Source organism: Erpetoichthys calabaricus, chromosome 2 (assembly GCF_900747795.2).
Source record: "Erpetoichthys calabaricus chromosome 2, fErpCal1.3, whole genome shotgun sequence".
Classification (NCBI taxonomy): Eukaryota; Metazoa; Chordata; class Cladistia; order Polypteriformes; family Polypteridae; genus Erpetoichthys; species Erpetoichthys calabaricus.
Window position 1 is genome coordinate 161,906,129 of NC_041395.2, and position 23,786 is coordinate 161,929,914.

The 23,786-nt window shown below is 38.7% G+C and overlaps 1 protein-coding gene across 2 annotated transcripts in view; it reads right to left on the minus strand.

The window, feature by feature from the left end:
• Window positions 1-23,786, minus strand: part of fndc3ba (fibronectin type III domain containing 3Ba) — a 532,014-nt gene that overhangs the window by 342,702 nt on the left and 165,526 nt on the right. For both annotated transcript variants that reach the window (XM_028794708.2, XM_051923036.1), the window contains exon 3: window positions 6,221-6,296. In XM_028794708.2, the coding sequence (XP_028650541.2) occupies window positions 6,221-6,296 (76 nt within the window). The remainder of the gene's footprint in view (window positions 1-6,220; window positions 6,297-23,786) is intronic.

Consider the following 23,786-nt stretch of genomic DNA (forward strand, 5'->3'; position numbering starts at 1 on the left):
TAGGGTGAAGCTTCTGTTAAGCAAAGTGAAATAAACTAAAATTCACAAAAATGCATGTGGCAAAATGAGGAAGGGGCGCGATGTATAACATAAAACAGCGCGTTCTCTTACACTATAGGGCAATGAATAGTACGTAGGTTGGCAAATTTCAATATTCATGTTTCAACATTATGCAGCATTTTATCTTTTCATTCTAAATTTGTTATTGCATACGATGCGATTGTAAGTAAAAGTGTGCTTAATGGAAATGCACTGAATTGCATATATAGGGGGTATCTGTAGCTGGTCCATCTTAATTGAGTATGAGCACTGCACAGTGATAGAAGTGATGTTAAGCAAATAAAAGCAGTCACAGAGAAATCTGAAAGCTTAGCCCCGCAAAGCTGGATGGTTAGTCCTGCAAACCAACTTAGCAATGGATGATCACATTCTAGACTTAATTGTACTATATCCCTATTAGCAAGGAAAAAATGAAGAAATAAAAAAAAGATAGTCTTGTACACACTCATACGGACATCTTTAAAACAAACCAGATTTCTTTTCATAAAGTGTAATGATAACTACACTGGAAGTTTGTTCCTCACAAGGTTTCAGGAACAGAGAGCATTTGTACCTTAACAAGTAGTAAGGTAAGGAATACATCATTTAGAGCTTATTTCTGTTTTTTATTACATACAATGAAATTATACATTTTCATTACAACTTTAGCAGAAGGGTGGATGGGAAACTACACATTTCTTTTTAGAAAAACAAAGTCCACTACTGTTTTGTCCAATGCAGTTTATCAGCTCCTAGCATAACCAACTTAACCAGATCAAGGTGTTACTTATAGCTACAATGCTGAATGACTGCTTCTACAGATTTATAATTTTCTGAAATAGTGCTTAGTCTTAAGCCAGCTTCCCACTGTGTCTCTGTTCTCATTGATGAAGTCATATCAAAGTAACAACTGGAATCGATTCTATTTACACCCTTCAGTTAGAAATGCTTCCATCAGTTCTCCTCTTAATTTCTTTTTTGATCCCACTCTACCTGCATCTTCACACATCTTAAAATCTTTCATCCTCTTAACCCTGATAATTTGAAATGGTACACCTTTTATTACAGATATTGTGTATTTGGCTGACACTTTCTTCAAAAGTTATAGCTGTGTTTATTTATTTTACAGCTTGAACACAGTGACTTTCTGAGGCAGTACCTGTCGAAGCCCATAGCGAGTAGTCAGTATTAGACTTCGATGACCCACTTGGTGTCTGGTGCATCCGCTCCTTAACTTTCATTAACAGCACCTATAATGGATTGACTGGTTCAGGCTGTAATCACTATTCTAAATTTTATTGGCATAGGCGCTTGATGCTACCCCCAGCAAGTTGCCACACAAGGAGGCTGCCCACGTCGCCCATACCTAAAACCGCCACTGTTCTGAGTGTTAAAAACTGTGCCAGCAACCTTGTGGCTTACAGCCCAGTGTCTTAGCCCCTACACCTTAGTATGTTTTACTGTACTGTTTTACTGTTTACGGTATGGACTGTACTGAACTTCTTGTTAAAACTGTGTGTGGAGACAGCGGATTTCTGTCCAATTTTAATGTCAAATCTCTATTCCAGTACACGATACTTGAAGTTTCTGAATAGCACTCATGTGCCCATTTGCATACATCTGAGGTGTAGTGAAGATTTCATACGAATCAAGGTGAAGTATAGGATGACCATTATTTTAGTGAGATAAATATTAAGACAGTTCAGCCGTGAAATGCAATTTAAAACAATGGTTGATTGTTGATATAAAAAGTGAAGGGTGGATGTACTTTCTGTAATGCTACTATGCCTCCGACTTTGAGATCCAGACAGTGTACAGGATGAATCACTACAGTCACTTCCAGGGAGTAAGTGGCTGCTTCAGGTTTCATAGAAGTACTTTCCATGTTATTTTACTTTCCACGATAAAAATCATTGAAACTACAATGTAGTATACATAAAGAATGTGAAACCTTTAACACAGTGCACCAAAGATTACTGCAAAAGTTCATTTCTACAAATACGAGTATCAATGTTCTTCAAAGAAAAGCGTGGCATAGAGGTTGTGGGTTCAAATCCTGCTACTGACACTCTGTGACCCTGAGTAAGTCACTTGACCTGCCTGTGCTCCAACTGGAAAACCAAAAGAAATGTAACCAATTGTATCATACATGTTGCAAGTCATCTTGGATAAAGTCATGAGCGAAATAAGTAAAGGTAAATGACATCATCGGCATTAGTAGGTTATCCATCCCCACACATATACACACCTCAAGAGTTGTATCTGCTCAGTAAAAATCTGCACTGTGTGAAATGCCCCTGCAAAGGATTGCCCTAGAGTGATGGGGTCTCATCACCCACTATGGAGCTCATGTCACTTGGTCACAGGAAAGGCCTCTTTAACTCACTTAAATCACAGCATCACACTCTCCTCGAGCTTCCAAAACCCTATTTGAGAATTTCAACCCATGTCAATGCATTTCTGAATTGTACCCTCTAAAGGTAAAAAGCAGAGCTGCCAAGCGATCTAAATGTGCTGCAAGTGTGTTGCTGCATCCCGAAACAAACAACTCCAAGACAGTCAGCAGGGAGTATACCGCTTGGCCAAATATACATGGAACAGTCAAGGCTGTAATGCCTGACAGGAAGACTGTGGTTTGCGTTTGTCCCAGCTGTCCCTCCCCTGACAGCACTTGTGCATGTGCGTACAAGTGTCTGTGAGCAGAAACACTGGATATTTACTGGTAGTCTGGACACGGCTGCCATGAGGGACCATGCAATGTTACGCACACGCTCAAGTAAATCAACAGATTCCTCTGCAAACATGTGGCTGCAGGCCCTGCTGGCAGACATATTTGCTATGATTTCCTTAGGCCCAGAGTCCACAACTTAAACAACTGTTTCCTAATATAAACCTAACTGTAGGGTGCTGCCTTGAGGTTTGAGACAAATGACAAAGCAGCTCCTTTCCAACTACAGGATAATGACTGGTGTGCACTGTGAAGCCAGCTGCAAACTGGCATTCTGATAAGAAGCTGTGCTTGTTTTACCAAGTCTAAGCACTCTTCTCTGTCAATGTGCTGCTCTTGCAAGTCATCATAAGCCACATGTACATACAGACTGCATTTCTGCATCACCCTATAGAAAAAACTTTATAGTGGGACTTTTGCCCTCTTTTCAGTCTGCACGGAAATTCATACATCAGTGGTTTTATTTATACCTAATCGGGTGCAAGTAGAGTTAAAATGCTGGCAGAAGTGGGATTTACATCCAGACCTTTAAAAGCACCTGACTGCAGCTAGTTGTGATGCACTTTTATATCAGCATGTGGCTGTTTCTTCTGGAACTCCAAGAATCTTTGATATTCCTTTCAGACTCTTTAGAAATGGCTCAGTTGCTTACAATCTTTAAAAAAAGCAAAGGCAGTGACTTAAAAAAAATGAAAAGAAAAATCACCCAAGTAAGTCACTGCAATGAATCATAAACCACCTGCCCCTGACTCGCTTATCAGAAGCAGCTGCTAACCATTCCTGAAGGGTCCTCTCCTTGCCAACGTGTCTGCAAGGTCTACAAAGGAGAAACTAGGAAAAAAGCAGGGAATCTCACTCTGCTGCTATTATTATGAATGTTGTGCGGCAAGACACTAAAGTAAGAAAAAGGGGTCAGCGCTGAAATATCAACCCAATGAGCTGGTGAGACTGAACAAAAGACGAGTCATTATAACAAAGAGTAAAGCAGATAAAAAATAAATAAATAAGTGAGGCAAAAAGATAGCATACCAGAAAAATAATCAGAAGAACAGCAGCACTGAGGAAAAACTGAGTGGAACAGCCAAGTAACAATGAACTAAAAGCAGAACCCAGTAATAAGATGCTGCACAACAAATGGGAAGGCTGGAGAGAAAACCATTTACAAAGGCAGAAAAGCATCAGGAATGACAGAAAAAGGGTTACATCTTTAAAGGTACAAAAAAAAATAAAGACAATACAGAAAGAGGGTAAGAAAAAAGGGAGCGAGCATCTCTGTAAAGTGTGGCAGCACAGTGTCATATATGGAGATACTGTGAAATGATCTTTAGGATGCCTCATGATCTTCCACACAGATGTGTGATGATGTCTTTTTCCATGGACTTTACTAGTGTCAGACTGTTACTAAAATTTTGACTTTGGTATCGATGCGAGCTTCCAGACTTCAGGACCGGCATCAAAACGGTACCAAAGCAAGTAATAGATAACTCCTCCACTCCACTGTCTGAGAGCTTCTTCACTATGCCAGTCTGCAAACACACGCACCTCCCTGCTGCGTATGCGTAAGCACAACCATTTATACGACTTTTAATTTGGTTATTATTAAATAAAAACAAACAATTGTACAGCATCAGGAATTGGAAATCCTTATGGGTGTCAGGTGAATGATTAAATTTAAAGTCACTCACCGGACAAAGTCATAACCTGAAAATTGAACTGTAAAGGAAGATGGTGCTCAAAAACTACTTTTCTACAGGTGTGAGCGTAAGTTCAGTCCTGCAGATGTCCGCAGGTATGGGTAAAATGTCTGCATTATGCATGTGGTCATAATGTGCTTGAATAATACTGTATATTGCACACAAGTCTTAAAGAGGAGTCTTCGGTGCATTTATACAAATATATTAATTCACAGAGCAGAAAGGGGTCCCAGTTTAGTGATTCAATATGTATACTAAATTGAAGAAACAAAGAGCATTACGGGTCTCCCTTGGAGTTATAATCATGCCAATACTGAGCATGAGGTGGCAAGTAAATTAACCATACGATTTTAAAAATTGGGTTTTTCAGTAATTTTTTAGTACCGGTATATGGCGTAACCCTAGACTTTATATACAAAGCAGTGCAGAAACCTTGTGATACAATTTAGTTAAAAAGACTATCATTGATTTATTAGCATTTATTGACAACACTAGCTTGGCACATGGTCCAAAATGCAAAACAGAAAATGTCTTCTTAAGACTCCACTTCCTTGACACAATGGCCAATCTTAAAACCAGCCAAAACAAAAATGACATGACGGTAACTTAGACATGTGACAAAATCTAATTAGGCCTACCAAAACCTTACATTTCAAGAATCAAGAGAAAAAGAGACAGCAGCAGAGACTTGTTTAAAAAATATCAAGCAATTATTTCCAAAATTCCACGCACGACTCAGTTCAGGTAGACAAGCATAAAATTTTGCTAATAAACACAGATTTGCCATGTAGTTAGATAAAGTCGCATGCATAAGAACATATGGAGATTCCCAAACCGGAAACCATTCAGTCAACTAAGCTTATTTGCATCTCATCAACATACGTTTCTTAAAAAATTGTCAGGATTTCTGTTTCGACTAAATGACATATTCCAATAAATCTTCGTGTGAAGAGGGGCTTCCTAGCTTAAATTTGCTCCCCCTTAAAATCCATCTGTGTCCTTGAGTATGTGATTTGCTTTTTAATTGAATGAGTTCTGCAAGATCACCTCTGTCAATGCCTTTGAAAATGTTGAAGGTCTGGATTATATCCCTATGCAACCTTCTCTGCTCAAGACTAAACAGGTTTAACTTCCATAGCTAGTCAGCATGACATATCCTGCAGTCCCAGCATGCAGCTGTTTGCTGGTCTCAACAGAAATTCTAAAGCTTCTTTGTCTTTTTTTGCACCATGGTGACCAAAGCTGCCCGAACATCTCTGGATGCAGTCTTACTTGCCCATTACACAATAGGAGCATAATAAACCTTAATTTATATTCAACACTTTTTACAATACAACCTCATTTTTAAGTAAATTGCATTTACTTGCATACTGAGCCACCTCATTACCAAATTTATACGAAGTTCAAGGTGGCAGAAACTATTAGGCCTTCAAGCACACAGATGGCCCCCCAAAGACAGCAGTGGTTGCTCTTTATTGCCATTTAACAGCTATAAAATGAGAGTTCAAGATGTGACCTGAGCACTACTACATTCTGATACACAAATTAGAAATCACAATGCAGGTCAACAAAGAGGTTACATGTATGATATTCTGTGGAACTAGTTCACTGCTGCCATGTTTGCACTGAAATGACAGTATGTCATCTCTTTAGATCTCCTACTCACAGCCTCAAATCCAGCAAATAAAAGATAATATTCTCAAAATCTGGCTTTAAATCACATTCAAGTGTTGATACAGTAAGCCATTTGTCATCCTACCTTGGATGCACTGTAAGGAGCCATCTTCTGCCCTTATTGTAAAGGTTTCTCCTGGATTGACTTGCACAAAAATGACCTGCAATACAAGTGAGGGAAAGACAAAAAAATTTGATTAAAAAAAAAGTTCAAAAGATGCAATCACTCAAATATGAGAGGTCAACACATACTTTCCTCTCAGCCTTGCATACATCCTAAACAGAGTGGTAATGTCTTGTCATATTTTAAGCAACATAAAATATAAAGCAAAATAACAAAAACAGAAGCAACATTTGACTGTTTTCAAATTAGGTCATATCTAAATATTTTTTTTTAAATCTGTTGGGTTGGATTAGGTTTATATTATGTGGTGTTGTTTTGGCCAAAGTACACCCAGTCACTAATTAGAGTGTATTTGAGCTGCAGATTTTACATCAACATCTTCTTTTGTGTGTGAATGTATATGAACATGTCAATAGTTTATTCTACATAAATTTACTCACCATTACAAAACTACATGACACATTCATGCCCCTCTTGTGTACTTAACTATGGATAGTGTTACAGAATAGTCAACCAAAATGCAACCAATCTTGAAAGCAGGAGAATGATTCTATGCAGTTGAAAAAGACTACCAAAAGAGGGACAAAGTGGTTTTATCCAGGGCAAACTGTGCAAAAAAATCACTGAATAGATAGTTAAATCTGACAACCCTCCAAATCTAATGGCAGGTGTCAGACATTGTGGCACTTTCACCAAAGAAAAATCAAAAGGATTTATTATGTGAGTAAACATATAATGGATATGAGGACTGAGAGCTCTGAGAAAATGTACCATCTTCCCATGTCTCTATAGTACATTGCAACAAAAAAAACTTTATCCAAAGCCTTGACCCTTCTCAGATAAGTTAAAAGTAGAATGATTATCAAGCTTCAATGCAATCCCTGGGCATTTTTTAACATCTAGTCAAATTAGTGTAGGTAAGTGATCAAGGAGCATCTGATGCACAATGTCACACCAATCTTTTGATTTCTGTACATAATATGGGTCTGTAGTGGATTTTCTAACAAACTGACTTCCCATGTACCCATATTTGTTAATAAAATAAATAATATTTAATCTTTAAAAACTTTATCAGCTTGGAAGATAAAAACATCCATTGGTGGGCATGGCATTCAGTATGGTCTACCCAAAATTATGCTCTATTCAAGACGGTTGCTCTACAGTTTAAAAAAAAAAGAAACTTTAAAATCACAGAGTAACATAAACCCCAAAAACCACTGCCCTATGTGAGGCAGTGGATTTACTTCACTCCTTCTATAATGTTCCAGTTAAACTGAAAAGGGAAAAGTATTCTACTCTATATAGCATGATAGACAAAACTGAAATATCATTGTCTTCCATGGTGATCTAAATATCTAACAGACAAATTGTCAATGAATGAATCCTGAAAGTACTAAAAATAGCAGATTTTCAGAATTCAGTAAAGATTAACGGACAGAATTTAACCAGATGCAAATGCTTCGTTACATAAATGTTTGTCTTGATGTTTGTATACATGTGAGGGACTGTGGTTTTACTAGTGGAGGTTCAATGTTGAGGAGCGCAACATTAATGACATGGCTCCGGTAAAATGTTCGCCTGGTGCCCGTCCAAGCTTGTTTCCAAGGCCGGACCTGTTACAACACTGAATTGGATGTTCACTGAATTGGATGTTCAGGATGTGAATAGGTGCCCAAAACTTCTTACTGATGAAAAACAATGGAAACAAAGTGCTGAGGTATTCTTAAACAGGCAGACTGAACCACTGGTGAAGAATAATTGTGCACTGCTAGGACTGAAGGAAGAACAAAAATTGAATTTGGGCATGGCTGGTTAGAACAGGGTGGCACCGTGGCAGAGTGGTAGTGCTGCTGCCTCGCAGTAAAGAGACCGAGGTTCGCTTCCCGGGTCCTCCCTGTGTGGAGTTTACATGTTTTCCCCGTGTGTGCGAGGGTTTCCTCCGGGTGCTCCGGTTACCTCCCACAGTCCAAAGACATGCTGGTTAGGTGCATTGCCGATCCTAAATTGTCCCTGGTATGTGCTTGGTGTGTGTGCCTTGCGGTGGGCTGGCACCCTGCCCGGGGTTTGTTCCTGCCTTGCGCCCTGTGTTGGCTAGGATTGACTCCAGCAGACCCCCGTGACCCTGTGTTAGGATATAGCAGGTTGGATAATGGATGGATGAATGGCAGAGTAACCTTCGGTAAAGACAGTGGTCATTGTTTTAATTTTATTTATTTTATCTTGTCCAGTGGTTGTTCCAACAATTTTAGTTGAGATAATTGCCATCAAATCACAGGTACACAGGTTGGGATGTGTACTCAAATTAAATGTTACATCTTTGCAATACTTCAAACACATTCCTTCTTCTTATACTCGACATTTCTTCCCTGATTCTGTAGAGTCCTTCAGATGGTCCAAGTTAGAAATAAAGGAAAGTTATTCTGTTGTTTAAGCTTCAGGCCTACCTGTGAAAATGTTGGTCATTAATTTAATGTGTCTAAATCTAAACTCTGGCTCATATTCTTATGGTTAGAACAGTATTATGGATTAAGGTTAGTAACAGTTCCATTGAGAAAAACATGAAAATGGCAGGATGACAATTGCTGAATGAAGAACTGTTCTGAATCCTCCAGCAGTGAATTCCATTCTCTTATTAATAATAAGTAGGATGTGGAAACATACTTTGCATTGTGACTCTTTCTGTCATTAAAAAATGTTTTTGCCAATTAAAGTTTCAAAATTACTAACTTTTTATGAATTGAATATTGTTGCATTATCCAGAAGTGCTGGATTTTTTTTAAGGGATACCTACTTCGACTCCCAGCTTTTCATTATTAAGCAATCTTCATTGCTTTGGGGATCATCCTTGATCACACCTTCTCATTCAGATGATCGTCCATGATTCTCCAAGGGTAAAATAACCACACGCACCCCTCATTCAGAGGGCCATCCACAGTTATCCAAGGGAAAACCTGCTCTGATGATGGTCTACCATTCTACAAGGTTAAGTTCCTCCACTCTGACAATTATACTAGCATCCCATTCATTTATGCCAAACTGTATAAACAGGGAGGCACTGAACCACTCTTATACTGTTGATGGATATTTAAAGATTTGCCAATATACACATAAATTGGAACAATCAATGGTTGAGAACAAAATCAAGCTAATAAAGACATTTGACTTGGATGTACATGAATAAATCAAAACCAACAAGATTTTGTTTTAATGCATAACTCCTTGACCTTTCTGTTTCTGTACCTTGCTTCTATTTAAGACAAGGCAATGTGTACCTGAGAAAGTATGAGATTTGATCATTTTTTTCCCCTCAGCATGTTTGTATTCAGTAAGGTAGCAATTAGTAAACCCTGTCTTGGAGAGTCAATTGTGGCTAAAAAATTTTATTCCTAGAAAATTCTATTTGAATATCAACCAATTTCTTAATTGGGCCTTGTTTAATCAGATTATTACTGAAGCCAATGCTTGCTGGAATAGGCTCCAGACCCCTGCAACACTGCAGAGGATAAATCAAGCTTATAAAATGGTTTGGTATGGTTTAGTTTTTCTTTAAACTTTACCACACGTTAGTGTTTGTGTTAAGAATACTGCTGTTTCCAATCACATGTATTTTCTTCTAAAAGGTTGTTAAAAAGTAACACATTTCTAATTAAACGATAGTAATACATGTACTTGAAATTAACACAAGTGCTCACTCATCACACATTTTATAATTCTGTTTAACAAACCTACTGACCTGTCCTAAACTGAGCAAAATAAATACAATCCATTGATAAAAACAAAAAGTCTGAATAAGCATTAGCCATTCATAAGAAATGTAATGATTTACTTCATGAAACAGAAAGATATAATAAACAAAAATAGCTGTGTCATATATTTGAAGCATTCTAATGTATGCCTCAATTTAAATGTTCAAAGTCTAAATATTCTCAGCTGTAAAAGAAATTTGTCATTTTTGTACCCTCTGATAGAGGTCTATAGAGGGCTAGATCCTTAGTAAAGGATCACAAATTAAAAATAACAGCATATGTGTAACCACTGACCCTAAAAACAACATCTCATTAGGTTTAACATGAGGCATTTTTAACCTTCTGGGAGTAGCACTTACAGGACTAGGAGTTCCAGTAAAGAATCAGATATCAAATAGATTATATTCATGATCAGAAAAAAAACAACACTTGACAAGCTTATACTACTGGTCCCCATTTTTTTTTCCAAAGTTTTGCAAAAAGAAGTAATTTGACCCTTCATATCCAGTAAGGAGGAGAAGCCTTTGGGTTGGTTTATGTGGTATGTACAGTACAACCCTTCTGGTCACCTTTGCCTGTGAAACCTATTGCTTTACTCTTTATCATAAAGATGTAACTTCCTCATCCAAAAATGGCCTAAAAATAAGGGATTCCCGGGTATAGAAGGCCAAAAATAGGAGTTGAACCCCATAAAGCCTGATGTCTTGCATAACTAGATATTAGGATGAATCAAACAACATAACATATGTTGGGGTTTCCTCGTATTGTCGAGTCAGGAGGTGCAGAAAAAAAAATATAACGAAGTGTTTTCAAAGCATTCATTACTAATTCTTATGAACACAGAAAATAAACCATAGCTATACTGAAATCTAAAAGAAAGCTAAAACTGTATTCTGCCATGTCTTCTTAAGGGAAATATACATTGGCAGAGAAGGCAGTGTTGCATTTGAATGTTCTTTCTGCAATTGCATTAATTTCCTCCAGGGAATCCGCAACACGTTAAGTTGATTCTGGACCTAAACTGGCTCGACATGAATGAGTGTGGGAGTGTATCTTGAAATGGACTGGCGTCCCAACTGGGATTTGTTCCAATGTTGCAACAGCTGCAGTTGGGATAGGCTTTAGCTCCTCAGGATCCTGTACTGTGTAAAGTGTGTTCAGAAAATCCACAGATTACTTGAAGTTGTTTAGAATATACTGTATATATTATAGATACATACAGATAAATAAGATTTAAAATTAAGGGAGAGTCCATCAAAAGCTTACAGTGGTGCTCACTGTCACATTGGCTATGTTAAAACGCTGACCTCAATGACCAAATTTCCCCATCCTGTTCCAAAATGTAGCAAGGAAACCAGAGGCCACTTACTCCATACTTTCTAGTGTACTTGGTAAATTACTCATAATTTTTACCTAATATATATTTGCCACAAAGTACATATGTACAAACAGATACTGTGTAACATTATATACACTGACATAGAGTATACACTGATTATTCAGCTCTTACACATATAAACAAGCACACACTGCAAAATATCTAATAAAAACTGGTTAAAAACTGGTAACTTTATCAAGCTTTAAGAACATATACAGCACATGTTAAAAACACTTCCAGAATAGCAAGCAGTACTAAACGTAGTTTGCATCTTACTTGCCGGGAGTCCCAAGTTCGGGTGTAGAATGCATAGCTCCTTACCCTCCCACTGCTGGAATACATGTTGCTGAGTTTCAGTTACGGTTTGCACATCAGCCCTTCAGCTCTCCAGCGTCTACAAGTGGAAGCGCACATGAGTGCTACTGCCATTGCCCTCCATGTGCTTCTGCATGGGAACTTAATTTCCAATGGAGCTCAAATGCACGGTGACAAGCTGCAGTTTCCCAGTACAAAAAAAAAAAAAAAAATCTCTGCAGCTCTGGTTGCCACAGCAACCAGACAGTAATCTACAGCATGAACTCCAGACCAAGAAAAAGAACGGCAGCTTTGGACAGCAACATCCTAAAGCCACCAAATGAAACAAAGGTACCAAAGGCAATTCAGAGTCAGTAGACCATTCTCCTCTAACCTTGTCAGGCTTAAAAAAAAATCAAGAACATTGAGCAACAACTTGATTTAAGAAATAAATAAAACACAAGGCAAAGCAGAAGGCAACAGGGAGTGCAACAGAGCTGGAGGGAGGATAAATGAGCCTTTGGTGCTGCTGACCACCCGTCCCTTCAACAAACTGCAGCTAGTCTTTTGGAGATTTCTCTACACCAATTCATGTGGGCGGGGCATTAAACATTTTTTTTTTTTTTTTTTTTATCAACACCCATTCTGATTTTTACATAAACTAGAACGAAAGAGTTAAAAAAAAAAAAAAAAAAAAAAAACTGCTTAGTCATTTTATTAATTCTTGCCACTTATACAGACTCATCTATCCATTCATATTTTCACCTTTTAAACATACACAATCTAATTCACTGGGCGGACTGACACAAAGCAGGAACTATCCCGGGATTGAGTACCAGTTCACCGGAATTAGGGAAAATTACCTCAAAGTACCTCGGATATAACTGTAACCAGAACGGAAACCTATTCTTTACCAGCCAACCACCAGTATTTCTCCCTTTGTTCTCCTTTTCCAAATGAATGCTTATCTCTGGATTTCTTTAATCACTTAAGAATATATTTGTTTAATAATTCTGAAGGCCCTTGAACAAGGCCCTTAACCTTCAATTGTTCCGCCCTGGGTATGACATTAACCTGAATCCAGCCCTGCAAGCAGGTACTCCAACTGGCAGGGAAAATTCGGAGGTAGGTGAAAAGATTGGCACCCCAGCCACACCTCACTGCTCCATTGCATTTGAACTAGTGTAGTGCTTAGGTGTCGCCCACTGCACGACTGCACTCGGGTCCTAATTTGGGATCCTGTGGTGGTTCGTCGTGTGGTGGGTTCAGCAAATGATCAGTTGAACACTTTCTTGTACAGCAATTATCCAAAGTTAATGTAGTGCTTTGGGATCATCAATGCACATAAGACTGTCAGGAGTGCACTGCAAAAGGGTTCCACAAAAGTGTGCACACATTTAATCACCACTCCCTTTCCATTTGTTTAATATGATTTGCAGTAAGAGAGTGCACATTTCCTCAGTTTCAGCTTATAAGTTTATCTCAGCAAATAAAGATTAACGTTTTTTTTTTTCCTTTTCTAAACATCAGCTGCAACCAATGTCCACCCTCTTTACTAAAGAAACAAAACATATGTCTTTCATGCTGTAATGAGCTGTCACTTGAGTAACAGAGCAGAGAATGATTCACATCCTAACCTTTGTGTGAAAATGGACAGCAGGCATGTAAAGTTCATGAAGAGGCCAAATTGCCATATTCAACATTTCTGGACGATTTCAGAGTCACCACTGTAAAGCACAGACATCTCCACAATGGTTAAAAAGCAAAGACATGAAACCCACAGATGACAGCACAAAAATGAGGGATTAAGAAGAGGAGTTTAAGGGAGGGAGGGAGGTGAAGCATCTCAATGTGCAGACAAGAAAAGGAAGTTGTTGCTGATGAAGCATCTCTCCTAGCAATGCAGAAGATCATAGAGAAGACAAAAACATGCTGACTCATTGAAAACACACACACAAAAGCCAGCACATATGTAGAGGAACACTACGGAGCACACCCACCCTGTGTTTCCTATCCAAATGTAGACCCCAGGTGGCTCTAAATATTTGAAGAAATATTAAAAAAAAAAGTTGCTTATTCTCCTTTCTTACTTTCTACTTTACCATTAAATTCCTGAACCACTATAATAGGCGTGCCTATTAAGTCACAAGACAAAATCCCTGACACACAGCTCTCACACAAGACAACTATGGCTTTTCTGCTTTTTGACAAAACAACAGACAAGAGAAGAGACTCCACTTGAAAAGCATAGGTGCGGAGCAGATGCTGCAGCATGGGACCACCCTTTTGGTGAATTTTGAGGATGCCTCAGTCAAGCACTTCCTGTGTACCATGACTGGCAAATGCACAGGGGCAGTATGGCATAGAAGTCGTAACACTGGATTTCAAATGCTAAAAGCCAGTTTATGCTTTCCCCATACAGTTATCCACTCGCAGTAAGAATAACCTTTTGCCATTCGTCCAGATGACTTCAAATTGAGAGCTGTTAGTGCTGTACCTCCAAATGTCAGGGTCCATATAGATTCAAACAGACAGTATGAAAGGGCAACTAAGCACAAGTATGCAGGCACATTTCATGCACAAGTATGTAGCACTGTCAGAACTTTCAGCGAAACAGTAAAGTGAAGCACACCTACACTTATGTAAAAGGATGTGCTTTCCCACGGTGCTTGAGTGTGCGGTTTCTGCACTGTTTAAACAATCACGTTCTTTTTAGAGGTATGTGACATTTTGTCTGTGTGTGTGCCATTTGCAGCACAATCAATAAGCAGATGTCCATGCAGATGCAACAATTGGCTCCCCAAATGAGAGTAGTCATGCAGATTCACATCAGAATGGCATTATTTTGTCTCCACTAAGGAAGGCAGATCTGCATATGTAAAAAGTAAGAATTGGTCTTAAGGATGCTAGTTCAGTTCTTAGATTATTGTGTGTCCATTAACCAGATGGTGCAGGAACTGAAAAACAAAGGTATCTTGTAAGTAACCTTGAATAAAAATTTTGGCAGAAGCATAAAATTCTTATTATTATCATCAACAATAATAATACTATTATTAATAACATTAATAATTTTATCATTATTGTTGGCACAGTGGTAGCACTGCTGCCTCGCAGTTGGGAGACATGGGTTCGCTTCCCGGGTCCTCCCTGCATGGAGTTTGCTTGTTCTCCCCATGTCTGCATGGGTTTCCTCCCGGTGCTCCGGTTTCCTCCCACAGTCCAAACACATGCAAATAGGTGCATTGGCAATCCTAAATTGACCCTAGTGTGTGCTTGGTGCGTGGGTGTGTGTGTATCCTGCGGTGGGCTGGCACCCTGCCCAGGGATTTGTTCCTGCCTTGCGCCCTATGTTGGCTGGGATTAGCTCCAGCAAACCCCTGTGACCCTGTGTTAGGATATAGCGGGTTGGAGAATGACTGACATGACTGACTGTTATCTACTATATAATAAAATGCTAAGGTCTGTATGTAAACTCTCTCAGAGCAATCTGATTAGTTAGTTTTGCTATTTTTTTTATGATTGGTCAGATTGGCTTTTGTAATGCTATCAAAAGAGTAAGTGTGAGTGTGAGACACAAGTAGGAGTATAGGAGTAGGAGGCATGATGAGAGTCGCCTTCGAACGTGTGAAGTATAATAGTGGATGGGAGGTGAGCAGGGTGCATCAAAATGACCAAATCTGAGAGTCAGGCTGTAATCAGAATATAAGTTTAATGTCACTGTGCTCTGTACAAAAATTATTTTATAAATCCACTCACATGTACAGGCCAGATTAATAAACAAAGGGGCTCTCAGCATTTAGAACTGCTAGGCAAACATTTGAAGAGAGAAAGGGGCAACTACGAAAATGGGCATTGTACTATTTCTGTATGTTAGAGATGAAATTGAATCCTCTCCTTGCCTTGTTTGGAATTGCATGATTTACCTAAGTGGGGGCCTGCACGTGGAGAAAACAGTATAAAAGACTTGGACAGCAGTCAAACACCTTGAAGCCGACGGACGGATGGGTGATATCGTCATCCGCCCTGAAAATCCTTCCATTGCAGCGACAAAAATGGCAGACTGTATACATCGAGATCCCACCTTGATAAAAGTCTTGCTATGGCTTCCTCATCTGTAATGTCACATAAATCATCATTAAAGAAAGCTTTCATATTTTCTCTTATGTGATTTCTTACCTCCGTATCACTATGGAGGAGGTATCGCCTTTTAATATTATATCTATATAGTTTCGGGTTACTTAAGACGCTGCAATTGCAAAAGAACTTATTCCAACCAGGGAGCTATCGCCCCCTAGAGGAAATACAGGCTTTATGGGAATGCACTCAACAGAGGATGCACCAGTCAAGAGAAGAAAGGACCTGAAGGTACATGTAGGGCAAGACATTTTTAAATTTATTCCATTACTTGTGCTTGACAGGTAACGTAGCTAGTTATGTAATAAAACTAAAAGCCTTATTAACACAACAGATGGAACATAAAAGGAAAACATAAACACATGATCCAGAGGAGGAGGAATGGTGCAGTACAAAATTCAAACCTACTCTTTGGATTTTCTCCTTACTGCCTACGAACTAAACGTCTCTGATGGAAACACAGTCTCTAAAATTGTTTGCTTTTCATTCCAAGAATGCTCAAATATGTTTAATTTCAAAGTTTGCATTGATGCTTTAGAAATGTTTACATTGCAAATTTTTGTACATTCAAAGTTTATTCAAAATGGATTAAAATACAAACCATTTGTTCAGTATTCAAGAATTAGTTTGGAATATTTGTGATCTTTACTTATGTGGTGAAATAAAGATGGGATGGATGCCAAAATAAAGGTTGAGGCACCAGCCTAGTGATTCTCTTTTAATGAACAAAACATATCAGCAAAAATAAAAAAGTCAAGCACATTCAGAACAAAAGCTTTGCTGCCAAGCATTGCTCGTCCCAAGCTTTGTCATGTGAAAAGTCTCGGGTTCAGATGTTGACCTTCTTCTGATTGCTGGTCTGAATAAATACCTCCACCTCTGAAAGAGGCAGGGCTTTATCACTCCACTAGGGTGCGCCTATGCGTCCCATGCCACGTGTGCCTCAGTGCTGTACGCAAGATGGAAGAAGTTGTTCGCGTTAGCACTCTCTCACTCTGGCAAAGTCCTATAGGCATCATCTTTACATTCATGCAGTAGTTTTATATATACTGTATATATACTAGGGGGCTTCGCTCGCTAACCCCCGTGTTTGGTTTTCCAGATACACACTTTAAGATTTTTTTTTCTTTGAATTGTTGCTATTTCATTAGTTTCACTTTTATTTCAGAACTTCTTTAAAAACAATATTTGAGAATCTTTACAGTCCCAACATGCTGAATCTTTTAAATGAGGTCAGTGAGACGTGTTTAATGACTTTGTACCATAATTCAGGATAGGTTTCTCTGTTTGGAATTTTAGCACAGACAAAACGATCGACATCATCAGCAGTTAATAATTTTTTTGCAAAGTAACCAATAAATGCATGTGAGGTAAACCCTGTTTTTGAAATTCTCTAACTTAAACTTCAAAGCCTTACAATATTTACATACTTCAGACATATCACCTATGTCCATATATTCGATCTCTATTCGCCTTTTTGTTATTTCTCGGAGTAATAATTTCTCTTTGTTTGCGCTAATGTGATGTTTACTTTCTTTGTTTTGACACTTTCATTTTTTTCTGCATTCATATTCTGTATCTTGCTCTCTGCATGTGTTTCGCTCCTACGTATTTTCTGAGTCTTTTGAATTCCACTGTTTTCATTATCTATAACCTGCTCTGCATGTGTTTGGCCCCCTTGTTTTTTAACCTCTTTATGGCGTTTTACTTTGTTTTATACTTTGTCTTTTATTTTTGACCTCGCTTTGTCCTGCTATTTTTTCACTTATACCTGGTCCGTGATGATTATTTTCCCTTTTTTCGAGTAGTAATTTCCTTTTGTTTGTGCTAATGCGATCTTTACTATATTTTTTTGATTCTGTAGCGACCTCCACGTCCGGCTCGAAAAGAGAAGAATTAAAAAAAAAAAAAAAAAACAGACAGACCTAGTAAAGTCTCACAAAAGTTTTACTTGAACAGTCAGGAAAAAGAACGCCGACTTCGTAACCCCAAACACAACCTTCCAGCACCCTCTCCAACCCCTCTTCCCGTCCCGGCCCCCCACCCTTATCGCATCAATCAATACCCGCTGTCAGTCTTCCGCCCTCCCTCAATCGAACCTAATAGTAACTCAAAAAAAAAAGGCTTCAACCTGCCTGGGACGCTACAATACTATCGAATTTTCCTGCTTTCATATTCTTTACCTTTCTCTGCATGTGTATCGCACCATCATTTTTTTGACCCTTTTGAATTCCACTGCTTTCATAATCTCTAACCTGCTCTTCATGTGTATAGCGCCAACGTTTTTGAACGTCTTTATGAAGTTCTACTTTGTCTTTTACTCTTTGTGTTTTAATTCTGAGCCCGATTGGACATGCTTTTTTTTTCCAATTCCCCTTGTTCCGGGCTGATTATTACTTTCCTTATTTACTGAATTTGCACCTCGATTATTCTTTTTCTTTTTTGCATTTTTTTCTCTCCAACGCATTTCAGTCTCTTTTCTCCACGCTGCTATTTCTTCTTCACTTAGTCATCGAAGTTTTATCTATAACGTATTGTCCTTATATGATTTATATGCGCTGACAGCCCTGGATCTGTGTGTGCTCAAAGCTTTGACACGACCGAGTGTTTTGCTGCCCGTGGTCTTATTTGATATTGTTTGTAAGTAGGGTGTGTCTTGCAAGAATCTTATGTTCTACTTCCCCGCGAGACGGTCCTGGGTCAATCTCTTGGCACAAAGTATCATGTTTAAGGTCCCCGCGAGACGCTTTGTGGCCAATCTCTTCTGTCTCACGGGTCTTTTAAGTGTCTTCTGTGATCTTCACGTGAAGATCACGTCTCGTCTCCCTAGTCTTTCTCTCCCAGGATTTTTTTTATAATATATATATATTCACACACAAGCGCATGGGAGGCAGTCAATGGGCTTGACTAAATGTGGTATGCTGTATCAGGGGTTGACAGATTGCACTACCATCTTTTCTCCCTTCTCTGCAGATCATCAGAAGGAAAGTCTACCTAATCATAAATCCAACACTCAAATAGACTCTACCTCCATTTCCTGACTCCACCATGCTCCTAACCTCACTTCAGCCAATATCCCTTTGGACACATCTCTTCCTCCACTACAGCTATAAAGCCAGACACTTTGCTTTGTCAGTCAGTCCTGTCTTGGACTCAGTCTTTTGTGAGTACTCAGTGGACATCTTGGTTTCTTAATCTGTGAATATACGGGGTGGATCCCCAAACCTTTTTTTGTCTCTTTGCTCTTTTCACTTATATATATATATATATATATATATATATATATATATATATATATACGTTCTGTTGGTGAAACCAAAAGAGGTGGGTCCATATTACTGTAGGCCTGCCCTCATCCAATTTTTTTTTTTTGCATAAGGGCTTGGATCCAACAGAGAGTCACTAAATGTTGTAGAAGGTCCTTCATTATTATAAGTATAGTACAATTTGGATTTTTCTGGTATTGTGGATTTTTGCTGCCGTTTTCCAGATTTTCTCTCTGGATTTCAGACTGCCTGTGTTCGTTTTATGCTGACTTTTTTAAGACAAACATTTTTTTTCTACCTTACCAATTGTTCCTCCTTTCTTGATTTTTTTTTTCAATAAATCCTCCTTTTAAGCCAGAGTTTCATATTCATACTCTCCCATGAAGGACATTTTTGAGTTTTTTTTTACTTTAAATGCCTGAGCCTCATTTTGGGCATTCGCAGGCCAAAAAGACTGTCTTTACAGTTTAAGGCTAGGCTGCCTGGGGTGTGTTCTTCTCTTGAAGACCAGATGTAGCACAGCCCTAGTCTGGATTTTGTTTATTATGGAGCCTGGTCATCATTTTTGGTATTGTTGTGTTACAGAATCACAATATCTGAGCAGCAACTCCCTGCCCTTTATATTTTAAAATTGAGATTTTTGTAAAAATGCCTGTAATCTATCCATTACTGTAATTCTCAACCCAGTTTTAGGGTTCTGGCATGTAAGTGCCCATCACAGCTAAAGTTCTCGGCAAGAGTCAATCCTGAACTGAGCATGTGTCCACAGGAGGATGCTCACTCGGGCACACCTTTATTCACAAAGTGCCAATCAGGCAGACATGCACAGGTTTGGGATCGTCAAATAAAACTGAGATACCATACATGGCCACATCAAGAACATTCAAGCTTGACATATTTATATGGCCTGTGCCGTAGGCCAAAAGCTCCACCTCTATGACATTGTTTAAGAGATTTCAGTTTTAAGCAAGTTGGAATCAAGATAAAAATACAATTTTTTTTAAAACATACAAATTGTTTTCATGTTCTTGGTAAAAAAAAAAAAAACAAAACAACAAATGTTTGTCTAATTGCATAATAAACGTACCTTGCTCGTAATGGATAAAATCAGGTAGGAATTAAAAAAATTGGGCTTTAACATAATTCTTCAAAACTATTTTACTTTATTTGGGGCAGCACAGAAATGCACAATGCTGAGCACTTTTCCCTTTCAGTTGTAAAGTTCTGGTTTGAGATCACAACCTTGCCATTTTCGAAATTTGAACACTCTCCATATTTCTGTAAGGGTATTTTTCCTGTTATTCTTGTTGTTTTCTCCAACATGCAGTCTGCTGATGACATTAAAATGGCCCTGCACAAGTGAGGTTGGGTGACTGTTTACATTTTCTATACTAGAGTATAGGCAAATCCAGTCAAGGGTCATGCAGCAAGTAACTGGAGTCAGGAACAGATTGATGCTCCGCCCCTAGCCCTTCCTATCTTTGTCTGTTGATATGCTACGCTAAATAAGCTGAAGTCATATGAGCAGGGAGATAAAACGTTGGAACCTGGACAGTGGTTTTCTTGCAGCATTTTGTAACTTTATGTCTATGTGACCTCCAACATTCTTGAACACCCCTACTGCTTTTGTTCTAGACTTTTTGGAATCTTTTAATGTAACCTTTTTTTTGGTAGGATTTGTCTTTTGCTTTGATTATTCTTATAACTCTAGTGTCTAAACTGTTGACTGTTTTGACTCTACCATTGTCTTCTTCTTTAATACATATGCTTATACTTCTATGCCTGCTGTATTTGACCAGCTGGTTATCCTATCCATAGTTGTTTTCAATTACATGCTCCTAAACAACTTCATTTTACCTGTTCAAGGTATATCTTAAGTTGGCTTGTTCCGATCTGCACACTAGCGAACATCCATTTTAAAGGTTGGAACTTTAAGCTGCCGTCCCATGACTCAGAATTTCCTCCAGAGTAGCAGACACACAGAGAGGCTGAGCTTTGGGTGAGATAGGCCAGCACACACCTGACAGAATGCTACAGCAACATTACAATCTGAGCTTCCATTTTTTTATTTAGCTTGCTCCTCCAATCATGAAACAGCCATTTAATTAAAGTTGCATAGCAACAGACATAGGTAGGAGAGGCCAGGGCAAACAGCAAGAGAAAAGGGCTATGAACTGAGCCCCATCCTATTACTGATGGCAGTTTTTGACATCCTAACCACTAAGCCCAACTGGCTGACAAAAACATTTTTTTATATAGTGCTTTCTATAATGAACAAAAAGGTGTTTTTTTTATTTTGGTACACTGAAAGGTTTTAAGAGACTCTCTTAGGGGTCATATCCCAATTAGGTAGGGAGCATTGAAGCATAGCACATTGAGAGTGGGAAATGTGTATGAATATCCTAAATTATTATTATTATTATGATTATTATTAATCTTAGCTACAGGGCTATATGGTCCTGAAAGTACATGTTTTCTGGGTGGTGAGAAATGACCATCTGTCCTTCGGTCTCTCGGCTTTGCAGATTCTCTCTATAAAATATCCACAAGATCAGAGTATGTTTGACAGCATATGCAGCACAACACCTGATCCAGGTTTTGGTTTTGTCACAACTGGACTACTGCAATTCTTTGCAGGCAGGTATACTGGCATGTATCACCAGGTCACAGCAGATGATTCAAAATGTAGAGGCAAGGCTGGTGTTCAACCAGCCAAGGAGTCATACGTCACTCCTCTTGTCAGATCACTACATTGGTTTTCTGAAGTGGCACATATTCAGTTCAAATCCTTTTCATACTGTGTATATATATATATATATATATATATATATATATATATATATATATATATATATATATTAGTGAAAAAGGACAGTGAAGAGGACCCTGCTCGGCTCCCTACTCCTGACATCATGCATCCCCCTCCCCTGAGCCCGCAGCCTCTATCTTGGATTAGTGCGAATATATCGCTCCTGCAAGCGAACTATGATTCTTAGCACGATGAGAGAAGTCAACTGGAATGTTTAAGTAAATTGTAGAAAAAAACCCTCTCTAAATCCGTTACGTAGCTCTCTCGTTATCTTGCTAAGAGGAGGTAAGGTACGCCCCGAGGCTAGCATGTGAGTGAAGAAGGCCCTGCCCCCAAACAGCCCCTCTCTCAGATTCACACAAATAAATCGTTACCGCAAGCGAAATATGATACTTAGCACAATGAGAGAAGTCGCAAAATCAACCGAAATGTTCAAGCAAATTATAGAAAAAAACCTGATTTAAATCCGTTAAGTAGTTCTCTCGTGAAAAGCAGACAGACAGAAAGACAGACAGATGTTTGGATTTTAAATATATAGAGATATATATACATATATTAAGACACTTGTGAGGTCCTAGGCTTATTCTCGACCACTAAGGTTTGCTCTTGAATGGCATCTGGTGCTACCACCTCTGTGTGGTATCAAATCTCAGTCCAGACTCTTTTCAAGTGTAGCTCCTGACTGGTGGAACAATGTGTCCACCTGTATTCAAAATTCTGATGCTTTCAATGTGTTTAAGAAGCATTTGAAGTCTCTCTTGTTTTTTCTAATTGATATTAGTTGTTAGCTTATGAAATCTTGGAACTGTACCATGATTGTGTTTATCAGCTGTTCACTTGTGCTGATCAATTTTGTACTCTTGTCCTTTAATACTTGTTCACAAACAGTCCCCAAGACTGAAGTGTTCTCGATTTTGTTGACCTCTTTTGTGTTATATATCAGACAGGATAGCTGCTGGGGTTCAATTGTTGTTTTCATGTCTGTTTTGTTCATTTTGCATTCCTTTATATTACATTTGTTGCACATTTAGTTTCAATGTATCTTGCCCTATATACCGTGTGTTTTATGGATGGTTCCATAAGAGGCAGGGCCACCAGCCCATCACCGTCAAAGGACTACCCTTTGCCCTATGAATGTGGGGAAACCCACAGTCCCTTGCAGTTCAATGTATGCTCTCATGGTGGTAGTGGTGGTGAGTTCTCCTGTGCATTTTGCTTGTTCATTATTTTTTTGCAAAGTTCTGGATTTCTTTTTTTTACCTCCCTACTCTGTATTTCAACTACTTTGGAGTAGTGATTGGGACTCTGTTTGACTTGGATTGTCTTTGTATCTTTAGGTAATACTTTTGGCTTCTTGTGTTCTGTGGAGCTTAGTTTTGCTACAGAGCAAATTTGTAAATATAAATCTACTAGTTGATTACCCAGTGGCTTCGCTCACTGAGTGCAAGGGAAAAAAATAAAATGCAGTCTATAAGTTATTAAACAGTAAAACATTAACATTTAAGAAGTAAAAATATATTGAGCACTACTGGAGTGGTTTGGGGTAAACTACATTTTAAAGATGCTATAACACAACAGGTCAGTAGTACTAACAGCAGCTAAAACGTATTTGGATTACTCTCGGTAGTAGATCCCTTGTGAAAGGCGCTACATGACCGCTGTGGTATAGAAATTACATTTTCTATGTGATCGTCCAAATTTCTGCCCGACAACCTTGCACTACGTGCCTGTGATTTACTTCTTAAAATAATTCATCACAAAAGGAACCTCGAATGTTGCGGGGTTTTAGTGACCCGAACTCGCCTTAAGGGACAGTAAGTAGTAGTGCAGTGTAATTAACAAACAGAGTCCTGCTTCGATGGCGCCGATTACACTCATTCGCAAAGATTTCCACTCTCCC